Source organism: Phallusia mammillata, chromosome 2, assembly GCF_965637545.1.
Source record: "Phallusia mammillata chromosome 2, kaPhaMamm4.hap1.1, whole genome shotgun sequence".
Classification (NCBI taxonomy): Eukaryota; Metazoa; Chordata; class Ascidiacea; order Phlebobranchia; family Ascidiidae; genus Phallusia; species Phallusia mammillata.
The window spans coordinates 24,290,313-24,305,088 of record NC_137253.1 but is presented as its reverse complement, the minus strand read 5'-3'; the positions used below and the strand labels follow the sequence as shown (position 1 = coordinate 24,305,088).

Here is a 14,776-nt window from a genome sequence, read left to right as displayed (position 1 = left end):
TGAACGTTCGTACAAACAACATATCTGCCAGAATAGCATCATTTAGTTCGTATAATACGCCTAACATAGCGAAAGTCGTTATTATTCATCAAAATTCCAAATCAGATCGTCACATAATGCAGTAATCCAACGATCTAATTTAATCCACTTTTATTGCCCTTTATAGATTCCGGAGATGCTTCTTTAGCGAAATATACTGTATTTGTTCTTTAAAATATTATCAACTGATTTTAACCTGGAAATAAACATTTCCCAACTTGTGTATTCCAACGATCTTATTATTATTTTTAAAACACAATGAACTTTTGAGTACTTGGTTGTGTAAGCACAAAAAACATTCGTGTTTAAATTCAAACTTGCTTTTAGAAAGACTATGGTTCGAGTGTTTGCTGCTTGTGATCAAAGTGTGAGCAAAATTGTAAAAATATATTTTTTAAGTCTCGTAATGTGTCACGCACTTCAGACGGTTCGGTCAAGTTTCTGCCCTGTTGTTTATTATCTTTTTTCACGGGGTTCGAATCCAGGCCACTCCTGAGGATAATCCCCGATCAGGATTTTGTCAATGTCTAGAACCAGGCGTATCGTTGGGCCCAGTTTTCTCCTGTTTATATTTTATATGTATACATTTTTACGGGGTTCGAACCCAGGTCGCTCCTGGAGATAATCCCCGATCAGGCTTTTTTAATGTCTAGAATCAGGCGTCTTGTACCGTTGGGCCCAGTTTTCCGCTGTTTATAATTTAGATGTATAATTTTTTACGGGGTTTGAACCAAGGACCATCCCGAGGACGAATCCCCATCAGGATTTTGTATGTCTGTATATGGGTCAGGCGCCTCGAACCATTCGGCCTACTTTCTGTCCTGTTGTTTATTATTCGAGGGCAAGTCCTTCCCTGCAGCGTTTTCAGTGGAAGATACAAGCATTTATTTTTGACACTAGTGGGAGCTACATCATTGAGTGCAACAACATTCCCTTTGCACAAACCACACAAAGAACAATATTTACGAGAAATGGTGTTTTGATACTGTTGTAACTCAGTGGCGCAAGAAACTTCAGTATGCTTTCACTTCGTTTATGTTAAAAGGGAACCGATATCGCAATGACCTCCAAGTTCAATACCAGTGTTATTTAGAGAGCTTAGTGTCAGAAAGATATGCGTACTGTTTGTTCGCTATATAGAAAATGTATAAAACAGGCCTTTATTACGACGAATGTGGTTTTTGTTTTAGCGTTACTTGATGCAAGTTCACGGATTTAGATATACCTGAATGATTAAAGGTAGTAGCTCCTTCAAGACACCAAAAACATATAGTGAGAGTAAATACTTACAGAAGGATCTGTAAGTCTGTAATTTACATTTAGTATCATATACCTGAAAGGAATTGTAGATTTGTTGCCGTATGGGCTTTTGCTTACAGTAAAATTTTCATGTTGTCACGTCACGTCAAAATGTCAACGTCACGTAAAAATGTTAGCTTTGTTTAGTTCATGAGATTTCCGATTATCGTTTATTACAGCTGCATTGTAAATCTATACAGAAAAGGGTCTGATCCAGTGGTATAGATTTCGCCGCAAGCCAAAGTCTGAAATAAACCAACCCAAATTACCACCGACAATGGAAATCGATTGCCTCAGTGCTGACGTAATGCTCCATTGATTTGGGCCTTTAAGCGGCCAAACACTTCCTGCATGCGTTGGGCTTATGGTGCACAGTGAGGGCAATATGAGGGTTTGCCTGCGTTCAAAAATTTGTTTCGCAGCAGGACAGAGCCCTGACTATAAGCTCAAAATTCTAAATTGCACCGGATTATACGGGCACGCGAAGTCAGCGATTGTGGCGCATGTTGATCGGGTGCTCAATCCCTGGGGAAACACGTGATTCAGCGCGGTCACGTGTGTTCCCTGTGTGTAAACAAGCCATCAGACAAAGGGTTCAACCCACGCGCATGGTAATAAGCGTCGTTTTCGCTCACTGGTTCCTCCTCGGGTTGAACGGACACGTCATCGCACCACCGTCACCTGCGTTTCTTTGTGTACGGCACTGGAGCAGTCCAAAGTGCAGCACTCGAGAAATTAACGATGAATCGCTGTCTGACGAAAACAGATTGGAGAAGGTTAAGGTTGCGACACCTCAATTGGCTTGCAGATGCACTTGTGCCACTTATCTTGTATGTTCGTCAGCAAGCACTTGCTCCTTGCGCAAACAAAAACAGTTCCTTCGCTCAATAACGAGGTCGTATTAAATTTGCACTTTAACCAATGTAACGGTGTCTGCGCTTCTAACCAGTACACAATGACAGTTCGCTGATCGTTGCAAGTAAACAAACCGCCCCTATAGCTGGTATTTCGACAGTGCGCCCGACCGCTCTGTTAAATAGTAATTTCGAGTTCTGGTCCCGCATGGGGGGCACAGGTCCTGTAAAATTGCGCAAGAGGCGTATTTACGACGTTGCTTCATAGTTGCTTTTAGCGCTGCCAGTTTACTCGCTCGGTGGGAAGAAGCCGCGAACGTTCAGGGAACAATAGAGGCAGATCTAGCATTTCTGGTGTAGATACCTATAAGCAGAAACAAAAATTTGTACTGTACTAACATACAAAATACTTTATATTCATCCGTGCAAATTAACGCAGTGGTCATCACTTCCGCAGCTGCTTGTTTTGTTTGATGCTGTTATTGTTAGCAAGCAATCATACGTATCAACAGTTAAAATTAGTAGAGTATTGTGTGGCGTTTGGCTGTAGTTGTGTGAGTTTGGAGAGATGGCTCCTACTCTGCACCAAGCTAACCAGAGAAAATGGTGGATAGCTGTGACATCCGTGCTTGAGAATCTTATGTTTGCTGCTGTTCTCTTGGGCTGGAGTTCTCTGCTTCTTATGCTCAAGAACGAAGGATTTTACGCAAATGTTTGTCTCACTTCGGGGGACGGTGCCTTAGGTACGATGCATTTTAATGCAGGAAACTTTGGTTCAACATACCATGAGAGTGTCGGTTATGAAGTTTGGCTTGTTCTGTTACAAATTGTCATAATGAAAAAAATGTTACTTAAAATTATTTGATGTTTGTCATATGTTTTCAGGTAACGATACTTCGACTAACAATAACTTCACTACGTCACCGACTAACGTCACCGAACCCGAGTCAGAAGTGGTAACTATTAGCATTTATTAAAACATTTTGATTATAAAACGGGCCAAACTGTTTTGGTCGATGCACTTGTTGTTGCACTGAACGAGGGTCGATTTTGAATTTATGACACTGATATGTCGTAAAGCGAGTGCTAGTTGCAACAAAGCCTTGTTCGTTAAATTATTCGAGCCATTGCATGGACAAGGCAGTAGCACAAACACCTGCGTTGCGGGTCATTGATCTGTCGTCGCTATTTCGCTTCGACAGCTGGCAGTGCACTGGATTATCAATTATACATCATTGGAACAGAGTGTCAAGCGCATCAAATCCTTGGTGGCGTTGTGCATACTTGCAATGACAACGTATTTGTTTGCTTGCAGATAGGCTTGACAAACAAGTACCGGCTTTGTCCCACTGACGTATCGCTGATGTCACAAGGGCTTGAGTCAGCGATTTATGTTGTGGTCTGTCTTTTGCAGAAGTCACAACATTGCAATTTTAACAGTAAAAGAACGGTCCAGCAGCAGCTGCAATAAATCAAACCCGCACGACAGCTAAATCATCTGCTGTTTGCAACATCCCTTTTCGTTGTGTTAAGATTTTGTATGAGCTTAGAAACAATCCTTGGTAACAACAGTTGCCTTAATGATACGGGCCAGTAAATGATTTTGAACGTAAATAGTCATCAATCTATGTTGGCTTTAAAACATATGCACATTTTTTCCAAAACTCCGACCGAAAACAAACAAGTCAATTGGACTGGATTATGAACGTTAACATTTTTTGTCATATTTAAGTTTAAACAATACATAAAACTACAGAATCACGAAAAATCAAAAAAGCAGCAAAAAGGTGCTGGTAAACTGTCCAAATATACTTGTAGATATCAAAATGTTAAACCGTATCTGTCCTTTTAATCTGCTTTTTATCCACAAACTAAACGATGTTTGATATCTGCTTTCAGAAATACATGCCATCGGGCTATCCTACCTGCGCAGACCAGGATGAAATTCTTAACCGATACTTCTCCATTGGATCAAGTCTTTTAAGTGGTGTTACCGTTATCCTGGGCGTTATCATGGACAAATACGGATCGCGAATGATCCGTTTATGCGGAACGTAAGTTTTCACTGAGTGATATATTCGGTGGCATTTTGAACTTTATATTTTTGTGTTTTTGTTACAGGCTGACGTTCATGGTTTCATGTGTTTTGTTCGCCATCGGTTCTTTGGACACCGAGAGTAAGTTTCGGGTTTAACGAAAAACATGTTGTAAAAATAGAAACATTTACCTACAGGCCGTGATTTCAAATCTTGTTTATCGCGTTAAACTTATACCTGCTAATTAAGTTTAATATTTAATCTTACCCACTTTTTCGGTACTATATTCTTATATCTTAACATCGCTACGTATGTAATTGCAGGTACAAGTTTTTTCATTGTGATTGACATTTCAATATCGTTTTGGTTAATTTGCTAGATAGGGTCAAATTATGCCATAACCGTTACTTTGCTATCATGACTGCAACTAACATCCTAAACATGATGGCCCGGCCCCGAAATCTTTTTCTGAAAACTGTATGCAATGATTTGCATACAACTGCCAGTTACTGTTTTTATTGCCCTGTAAAGTAATATTTGTACAAGTCTAACTGTGTAGGCGCGGGGGACTAACCAAAACTGTGTACACATAACTCAAATCACAAAAAGCGTGCTGACATCGCGTAGCGAGAGTGTGGTGTTGTGATTCCTGTTAAGTATAGGGTTGAAGAAAAGTTAATCCTACTTCCCATACACACAGCAACTGCTTTTGTAAAGGTCGTTCGCATATGCCCTTTTGCTTTTTGCAATGTCCATGTTTAATGATCGGATTAAATTGGCTTTGAATGCGAGTACATCCAAAAATGTTACAGATTTGATCCCCCTGGTACAGATTCGTTTTTGTTTGTATCTACAGATTACAGCATTCTGATGGCACCGGCTGTATGTTTGAATGGAATGGGCGGTGTCGTATATATTTTCACAAGCTTTCCTATTCCCAACCTTTTCGAGAATCTTCGATCGACAATGATTTCCCTAATGATAGGTTCCTACTCCGCTTCTGCTATAATGTACATGTTATTCAAGGTGTGTATAACTGCATTCTGATCGTGGTAGAACTACAATATCAAGTAACATATTTTGTAGGCAGCGTACGATGCGGGCATGCCGTTTCAAGCCATCATGATTTTTCACGCGTCGATTGCATTTCTAACGTTTCTTAATTGTTTTTTCAATACTCCTGGTGAACCAATACCCGGCCCAGACGACCTCAGTTACGCGTAAGTATAAATCTTTGCTATTGATTTGAAATTTCCGCCCGAAATTTTGTGCTAGATGATTTTTGACAACTCTTTAAAGTTTAGATCAGAAAATACTTTATATTCTAAGATATACATCTTAAAAAGGTAATTCAAATATATTTCAACAAAAAGAAGTTTATCAAATATACCTAGTTCTTTTGGTATTTACATAAGCCCAGATGTATTTTTAATGTGTTTGTCAATATCTGTGCAACTTCTGACTTTGTTCAAAAACATGATACTTTCAGGATCAAGTTGAGGTTCGGGGCCATGAACTTTGACCACAAGGTCACGGGTAAAAAGTTTCTCAACCACACGAGCAGCGTTGGACGACGGATGAGTTCCATAGATATCGCACCTTCCGAAGCTCATGACTATCTCGAATCAGTGTGAGTATATTATTTTCCCTCGACAATAATTTTTCGTACTGACACTTGGACATGTTGTGCAACAAATGATGCAATAGAAAATACTGAACAGGCGTTTCGTTCACCAGGTTGCATATTTAATAAATTATTTCGTTCAACTGGTGTAAATGCTACACAAAATACTAGTTGTTGTTTTCAAGAACTTGTATTTTCGCTGACGTTTCGCCCACCAGATCGGTAGGGCTTCTTCAGAGCAATGAATGAATAATACAGCGGGCACAGAGGCGAAAATGTTCAAACACAGCGTTCACTTGAAAGTTGCCTCATAAATTCTAATTCAAATGTTTTAAATCGTAACGATGGCAAAAGCCTGAGCTCAGTTTTCCGCGACATCTTGCGTCCGACTTCCCCATCAACTATCGTACATTAGTTGCGCCCTGTCAGTTTGTAGCACACGCAACTCTTCACGGAAAGCCTTTGTCCTAATGTAATTATTTTTCATCGTATCCCGCTGTGTTTGAACATTTTCGCCTCTGTGCCCGCTGTATTATTCATTCATTGCTCTGAAGAAGCCCTACCGATCTGGTGGGCGCAACGTCAGCGAAAATACAAGTTCTTGAAAACAACAACTAGTATTTTGTGTGGCATTTACACCAGTTGAACGAAATAATTTATTAAATGATGCAATGCTAAAAGGTTATGAAAGTTTACATCTCGCCGCGTAATGCAAGCTTTATTGTTTAATTTCCCAAAGGCATTTGACTCATACTCCACCGACACTTTAAGGGGCTGTAGCAATGGCGTCTTGTTGTGCAAAACAACTAGTTCCAATACCAAAGTCGACTTTTCACACAGATATGTTTTACAGTATAGACATCAGTGGAAAAGGTTCCGGGCCAGATCAAACTTTTCTACAAGTTTTGCGTTCACCCTGCCTTCTGTGGAGCTTTGTCACAATGTGTCTTACACAACTAAGGTTGATCGCTTACATGGGATGGCTCGAACTCTACCTGAGATCTTCAGCTGAACAGCTTGAGTTAGACGACCAAGAAGCAATAGAAACGGGTATTGTAGGAACATTCACCAAACCTTCATTGTCTTTAAAAACTCAACGGCCGGAACTGGCGCGATTTCGATTAGGTGTGGATAAAATTTCCACAAATAAGATGTGTAAACACATACTTCCAGTAGTCGGTAAACGCTGACTCATATACAGCTGTATCTATATTGACCTTTGAACCACAGCAACGTCAGCGTGAACAACAACCCAGTGTTTGTGTTTTTATTGCACATAACTGCCACCTTGTGGATAAAACAACCAATGTTAAATAGGCTCTTGTTTTACAGTCGAATATTACACATTTCTGTTCGGGCTTTTCCAAATCAATTGCTTCTTTATGGCGCCAATTATTGGAACTATTATGGACTGGAACCTAAAGGGCAAGAAAAAGAAAAAGAAAGATATATTGGAAAGTGCCGAATCATCACCAGCCTTGTCCAATGGGGGCGATGATAAACATAGAAAGACAAGTATTTCAAACGGGTAGGGGAACGTGATTTCCAAACGAAAATGTAGTTCTGTACCTGCTTCGTTTTTGGAATGTTACTGACACCAATACCATTTCAGTTTTCCGTTAACAAATAAATCTTGTTTTTCTGTCAATTAGACATGTTGCGAACGGCCATGCTAACCATGAGGAGCCTGTTGCTCTTAGCGAGCCTGAAAAACAGTTTAAGAAGAAGAAACAGCAAGTGAACAATTTGGCGCGCGCTTTTATGATCACTAATCTTCTTCTGACGTTGTTCGGCGTCATAGTTTTGTTCGAGAAGATCTTACCTTTACAGGTAACCTTACTGAGTCTCCGTCGAAAATAAATAACTGTTGCGCTAACAAGAGGTCTGACACCCTCAAGGGAAAAGACCGATTCATTAATACATAATGCTCGCCTCATTATAAGAAAAAGCAATCAAAGACTTATTATCCATTTAAGGACGATCTGAATTGAACATCAAAACAGAATACACATTTCAGAAGTGTTGGTTCATGCCAGGACAAACAAAATATGTCATAAACTTGTAGCTATTTTTTGTACTGCATTGCCAATCCTTCAAGTTTACTTGGCAATTAAAAAGAACAGTATGACATTACTTATGAAAACCCAACTCTTTAGGTCGTCGCATTTATAGCGCACACAGCAATCCGAACGTTCCTTCATTCTTCTGTCGGAGGATTGTACGCTTGCATGTGAGTTTTCTGGCATACAACAAGGCCGTTTCTATCATCCGTTGAATTAATTGATATCTATTCGGTTTCAGGTATCATTTTTCGTACTTTGGAAAGCTTACGGGCCTTGTTTCCTTTCTCTCAGCAATGGCGATACTGGTGCAAGATCCTCTATTTGTTTGCATAAATACTTCTTTGGGCGGAGATCCTTTCTGGGTAAGGTTTCCAGCTACAAAAAACTCCTACTGTGATCAGAAACAAGGGCAAATGATTTTAGCCTTTAAAATTACTGCCTTATTAAAGTGCAATCAATCTAAATTTATCATCCCATTTTTAAGCACGAAATATAGAAATTGCGACTTTCCATTTGCGTAGCAAAAGGTTATCTAGCCTAACGGCTGAGATAAATTTAACCAACCACAAACGTTTACACCAGAAACGCCAAGATTATAAACTACTTTGACATTTTTAAAGCAATGAGTCATAGTTCGATCCTGTGTAGCTCGCGTACGTAAACTTTACAACAGCAACAAACTTTGGGGTTACCATTAACAGATCAACTTTGCCCTATTGGTTTCAACCATCTTCGGATTTGGCCTCCCGATCTACCTGTGGCGATACGGACGAAACATGAAACCTCCGCCAAGTGCTCCTCCGCAAGAAAGGGAGATGTTTACAATCAATGAGGAAAACGATGAACAAGAGGACGGATTCAAATTGGACATCCCGGCTCTGAGACTAGATGACCCTGGCGTACATGTTAGCAGCATGGCCTTGGCCTTGTAGTTTGACGCATATTTGCAACCCGTCCAATGAACTTTACTGCATCGTCATTTAAGTAATGAACGTTAGACCAGAGGTGGGATTTTGGCCGCCCAAATGCTATGCAAAGGTGCAAAGGGCGTTTTTATGATTCAGACACTGACCTGGGTTGAGGTCACCTACTTGTCGCATTGATTGTGGTAAGAAATAATCAATTTCCTCAAGCTTCGGTCGAATATCAACTCGACGAGGCAACGCTGGTTCCTCAAGCACCTGTTTTAAGCCAGATTCTGAGACAAATTTACATCCTCCATAGGGAAGTCTTTGTCTTCAGTGTTTATGTACACAACATTTAAGAACCTAAATCGTTTGTTTTTGCGTTGGTGTGATGGCAAATTATGTGGAACGTTAAGGTGGTCTGAGACAGCAATTGATTAAAAATTTTTCACAGTTTTTAGATTTTACTGGTGATAAAAGGTAATGTTTATGCACTAGATATCCAAAGGTATAATTATGCGGAAAGGCTTTTCCAAACTATTTTTACACTGCATGCATTAGTCATAAATTGAACTAATTATTATTTGGACAATTTAGTTTAATGCTGGCAGAGGTCTGATGACCATTATACACGCTACGTTGAACCTAAAGTTAACAAGAAATACAAGTATAGTTGTATAAGTATTCACAGTACATATTCAACTAGATCCGCACCTCCATTGTGTAACTGCAAAAACTTATCTCTGTACCTATAACTCTAAATATTTAACCAAATAAGGTCAGTAGGTAAAAGGTCAAGAGGTTTTTGCCAATCGGAAGAATTGGATTTAGGCAGCCGATTGGCTAACCCTGCGTTAGCCCCTGATAATAAATATGGATTTTTTTGCGTGCATTAACACTGATTTTGTGGGAAAGCAATTCTCTGTCGTGTTTCTAATCGGCTGAGTATTTTTTCACAATCCTCAGGATAATCGATATACAATTAAGCATTAAACCTGCGACGACGCTGAATGCATTAAAGGTCTAGGCGTCAGTCAGAAAGGTCAGTCAGTATGATTCGCTGTTTCTTGAACACTGGGCTTTTTGGACTTAAAAGCTCTGATAACCTTTAGTGTGGATTTGGTTGCTGTGTGCATAGCAAATGGTGGAGATGATTAGGTACCGTTTTTCGCGGAGTGAAATTCGAGTCGTTCAACTTGGTATGGCAATGATGGTGGTTGCACTTGTGTCGTTCGCTCTGCTCGCAAACACACTGCTGCTTCCGGCTATGAAGAGCATTAGCTTCAAGGAAACGGTAAGTTTTTGCTTGAAGGTTCGATAAAACTTTAGGTTGCTAAATGGTATAGAGCACGTTAAGAAATTGTGACAAAAGGCAGCAGCCACAGGCCGAGAAGTGACTATCAAGACGCCAATTTTGCTTCATTTTTTGGACCTTTGAATGTACATTGAATTAAGATCGGTTGAATATGTCCTTGTCTTAATAGTATAATTATTGTTGCCTTCCAAAGTGGGACTGAACCTAATAGAATAGTTTTCAATGTTTTGGAAAGAAGACCAACGCAAGCACACTCGTTTATGACACTTAACAAGCGCAAAGTAACATTTTGTACACAACGTGGCTGCTATACAATAGAAACAATACACTGTTAATTGCTTTGAGTTTCGTTTTTTATGACTTGGCTTTAGTATGCTAACACTTTAAGGCCAAAACCAACTCGCCGTTTTATTGGAAATCCAAACTCACTCTTGACTAACCCAAATCTAGAGCGTTCGCAGAAAATCGATTTCGTACAATTTCAAATGCTCCTGTGCATTTACAGACTTGCACGGTTGTGAGTCAAACCATGGTGCAGAGCCCGAACCTTTGTTACCCGGAGAACGACTGCGGAGTGTCTCGAGATTACGTAGCTGCAGGTCAATACAATTACCCGTGCGTGCAGGTTATCGTCACGTACAAGGAACTTGTGCAAGTTAATAATGGTGAGTCCTAACATTAAAGACCTAAGTACACAGAACACATACATGATGAAAAGCTTAATGAAAAAAAAAGTTTTTAGAGTTGCTTAAACACCACTGTTTTTATAAAAACGTTTGATGCGTTTCAAGACTATACCTTGAATGCAACTTTAACCACATTTTGTTAAATATTGGACGGATGCTCCATTTGTGCCTGTTATTTCGTTTTAGGGTATGAACCTATATGTTTAATTTCTTATTCCACAAGAACGAACCCCTTTAAAAAGTCTAAAGTTAATCCAAAACTGAAAAAAAAAACTAATGTACTTTCTAACATTATGTTAAAAAATGTGATGCCTTTGTGTGTTTCCACGAATAAAATACAAATTACTTTCCAGGAAACTTGGAAAACAAAGTTGCCAACCAACGACTAATGGTAGCAAACGCTCATCGAGCATTTCTGCACATGAGTGACATGGATATTCTCTATGCTGACCAGGTGAACAAATTAGGCTAATGTTCCTTACTTAAAGTAACGATCTAAATTTACTGATTTGGAATCTCACTTGAACCATTAGTACTATTGCAAACAAAAAACGAAACATGAAATTCAATTTTCTTTACTAATTTGTTCTGCCAATTTGAATATTGAGGGAACGTAGGTTTAACCACCAGAAAGCTGTACTGCATATAAATGTGGTTGTGGAATTGATTTCCTTTTACAGTGCTCGTACCATCCGCCTTGCACCAGAGACATAGAAATCATGAAACAAGCGGTTGAAAAATTTAAACGCGTTGCGGGAATCCTTGGATCCTCATTCAAGTGCCTTTACGACCCGAGAAATCCGACGGATACAGTCATTGAAAGACATTATACAGAGTGGAGTATTTTCCACAGGTGCGAAAATCTGTATTTCTTAAATATCGATAATATTTTCCTTGCATATTTGAGTAAATTCCTGTCTTCGAGTGATTAATTTTCGGCAGGTGGCGGTGTTGAACTTAAATGGGGATCCTGAAGACCGTTTCTGTTTGGTGTAAGGACAAAGTACGGAATGGTCTCGAGGCGTTCCAAATTAACTTACATACAAATTTCGAAAACCTTTTAGGGGGATTCTAGCATTTTCGGCTCTGACTTTTACAAGTCATTTTGCAGTCGACCGTGTTTTATAGAACTGAGCTACAGACCTACAGTCATTGCAATTTAAACTGAAATATCAATTTGGAAATTAATAAAAAAGTAACGAGAAAATTTCTACTTGCAGCGTGTTTTGGCCGACTCTGTTGTTGTTTCTCGGGTTTCTCATAATATTTATTGTTTACTGCGGAATCGCAAGGATGAAGGGCAGGCTTGATCATACAACGGAGGTAATCACGTATTAACTATTGTACTTGCAAAAACTAAAATATTTATAAACGGTACAACACTAAACCTAAAATGCGGGCACATATTTTTTCCTGTCATATTTTTAACAACATAAAATTCTAATTTTGTTGTCAACAATCAATTTGATTTTGGCCTAAATACTGTTTAGGAACAACTCCTACAATTAACAACACGTTGATCGAATAAGAATGTCGTAATTTACGAATATCCGTACATGCAAATTCTTTGGCATCGGATTATATGACTTTCGCATTTGGCTGTAAATAAACATGAGTAACGTTAGGCGCCTGTTTTGCCGTTAACTTGACCCCGGCAAACAGTTCAGCGTTGTAAGTCGCTCCATACATGAACCTTACATGATTCAGTGCGTAGCAAATCGTTACTAAATAATCACGAATGTTTTTTTCCCGCAAACTGTGTAAGCTGCCAAGAAGGTCGCTTTGCTTGGTAAAAAACGACGACCGGTCATCGTTTGCCGTAAACACGCCAAGCGAAGTGAGTTGCAATCCGATTAACGCTGCGCACGCTTTTTTGATGATTTTGCAGGCAAAGCAAGCGGATGATACTCGGGGTACTAGAGGTGGATCTACATCGGTACGGACGAAGACTACAAGCACCAAAATTGGTCTAAACGGAAAAGTTCACGTTTGAATATCATTGATTCTAAGCCATATCCAATACTTTTGTGACCCCTGCCACTAAAATACTCGGGGGCCTGCTTCGTAAATGCTGACGGGTGTTGCCTTTAAGCATAACATCTTACTTTCGTTTTTAAACCATAAACAACAAAGCTTGAGATTTTTCAAATTTAAGTTTATGGATTCGCGATGGGCTACGGTCAAAACTTTTTCAAGAGTTTCTTGTAACGCATTATTTAATGTAGAATTTCGAGTCGTGGAAAACAAAACACTGTCAAAAGATCTTATTGCTATGCACAATGTTCTTAAAACCATTCTTAATTCCATGAAGGAAAATTTTTGTGGTGTGTCAAATTTTGTAAGCATGGTAAAAAAATTGCAACCCTTGGCTCTTCATTGCTCAACTGTTGTTATGTACATCTAAAGCGAAATACCAAAACTCGCAACATACTGCGCCTTACGGACGCGAATAGACGATCCGTGTCAGCTGTCGTGTCGTGGTTTTTTTACTTCCCCTGCCGCGGCCGAGAAAATCTTCGTTAATCCGTTTCCCGGTAAGTTGCTATGGCATTTCTCATCACGTTCCGCTAGCGATCAGTCCAGTTTAAACCTGACAACTTCCCTCATGTGGGAATTTTGTCCGACGCCAATAAAAGCTTGTTTCCCAGAAAGTGGGGCGCGAGAAGTTTGAGAAAAAAAGATAGTGTCACTCATTTTCAAGCGGCCTCAAGATATCTCTGAACACTCTCTATGCAAACAAGCTTTTTTCGTATCGCAATAAAAAAACAATACCCACCAGTCAATGTTTGTTGTTTCTTCGTCAGACAAGGTAAACTGGCCGCAGCGACTAGTGCTATAACGTCAAGCAATGGTTATAGTGTTTTTACCTGGAAGAAACGGTGCATAAGCTTGTGATGCAATTTGCAGCGTGACTTGATTCGACCCGATATGTCAAACTCTTAGCTTGATTCTTTAAACGCAATCGTGTTGTGCATGCGTTAATGACTTGCAAACTTTGGTATATTAAGATGAAAACACTGTCAACAGAGCACACTGCAATTTTTGCGGCTACACACGCAGTGATATTTAAAGTTTGAACCAGTTAAATGCATTATAGTTTAATGCAAAGAGATTCCTAATTATTTTGGCAAAACGATGCATAAACAAAACTAACGCATAAAATAAACATGATGTGACCATGATTTCCAATGTTTGTTTAAGTTCCTCATAGCGGGGACGCAAAATATGGGAGCCACTTGCAGCGGTTGTCAATATACTCGACAGTCACACTTGTTGTATTTGTTTGGCCAACGAAACTGTTCCTCGCCGGCGGATAAGCCAGTGTACATGACATACAGGTGTGAGTTGATACCTGCTGCACGATCATGTCGAGGGTATTTGGCATACAACACCTTATCAAGTTGTTCCATCGACAGGCGTAAAGCCACTGCGCCACCTGAAAATGGTGGAAACCAAGTTATTTTCAAGCGTCGAGTTTTGCCGCTTTTGGTCGGCCGACGCGGGTTGATCGGTATAGGTGGTCTTGGCGATATTTTGCATTGCTTAAAACGCGAGGGTCGTGGCTAGATTATCTTTGGTTGTGCAACAAACGAACTTTACCATATTTGTGACTGAAATAATTCCGTGTGGGTGTGATATTGAAACCGTAAACGCGAACTCGAACTTTGGCAATCCAAATTAATCGTTTTCATGTCCGTCTGTCACGCTATCACGTACGCAAAATGTCGACGCTCTCATATTTTCAAATGACTGAAACTCAACAATTTTAACTACTGTTTAAACGTGTTATTTTTGTAAGTACAATCGATGGTTATTTTTGCTGGAATTTCTTACCAAAACCAGCAGCGTTTTGCCGTTGACTTTGCAACCAAACATCGGTTTTTAAACCGGCTTAAATTCCTTCATCCAGTACTGGATTATAAAAATAAACACAGCTAATGGACTGAACCTCATG

At 39.6% G+C, this 14,776-nt stretch overlaps 2 protein-coding genes across 2 annotated transcripts; both read left to right on the top strand.

The window, feature by feature from the left end:
- The first annotated feature begins 2,636 nt into the window (after positions 1–2,636).
- LOC145214484 (large neutral amino acids transporter small subunit 4-like) lies at positions 2,637–9,282 on the top strand. Its single transcript, XM_080083022.1, has 13 exons — positions 2,637–2,935; positions 3,078–3,148; positions 4,092–4,246; positions 4,314–4,369; positions 5,085–5,254; positions 5,315–5,448; positions 5,718–5,858; positions 6,706–6,902; positions 7,185–7,380; positions 7,505–7,682; positions 8,009–8,082; positions 8,154–8,277; positions 8,617–9,282. Exons 1-13 carry the CDS (start codon positions 2,761–2,763, stop codon positions 8,845–8,847), a joined length of 1,902 nt encoding a protein of 633 aa, XP_079939148.1. The 5' UTR covers positions 2,637–2,760; the 3' UTR covers positions 8,848–9,282.
- Positions 9,283–9,760: 478 nt separating this feature from the next.
- LOC145214485 (calcium-activated potassium channel subunit beta-4-like) lies at positions 9,761–13,599 on the top strand. Its single transcript, XM_080083023.1, has 7 exons — positions 9,761–9,862; positions 9,933–10,114; positions 10,641–10,800; positions 11,175–11,275; positions 11,502–11,674; positions 12,042–12,144; positions 12,710–13,599. Exons 2-7 carry the CDS (start codon positions 9,962–9,964, stop codon positions 12,812–12,814), a joined length of 795 nt encoding a protein of 264 aa, XP_079939149.1. The 5' UTR covers positions 9,761–9,862; positions 9,933–9,961; the 3' UTR covers positions 12,815–13,599.
- Positions 13,600–14,776: the final 1,177 nt, after the last annotated feature.

What these genes read in the sequence shown, in the direction of transcription:
- LOC145214485 (XM_080083023.1), top strand. Translation starts at nt 9,962, where the DNA reads ATGGTGGAGATGATTAGGTACCGTTTTTCGCGGAGTGAAATTCGAGTC. An exon ending in GAGTGGAGTATTTTCCACAG is followed by an intron (nt 11,675 to 12,041) that starts GTGCGAAAATCT and finishes TTCTACTTGCAG; the next exon opens with CGTGTTTTGGCCGACTCTGT. An exon ending in GGCTTGATCATACAACGGAG is followed by an intron (nt 12,145 to 12,709) that starts GTAATCACGTAT and finishes ATGATTTTGCAG; the next exon opens with GCAAAGCAAGCGGATGATAC.
- LOC145214484 (XM_080083022.1), top strand. Translation starts at nt 2,761, where the DNA reads ATGGCTCCTACTCTGCACCAAGCTAACCAGAGAAAATGGTGGATAGCT. An exon ending in TTCGGGGGACGGTGCCTTAG is followed by an intron (nt 2,936 to 3,077) that starts GTACGATGCATT and finishes ATATGTTTTCAG; the next exon opens with GTAACGATACTTCGACTAAC. An exon ending in AGAAGATCTTACCTTTACAG is followed by an intron (nt 7,683 to 8,008) that starts GTAACCTTACTG and finishes CCAACTCTTTAG; the next exon opens with GTCGTCGCATTTATAGCGCA.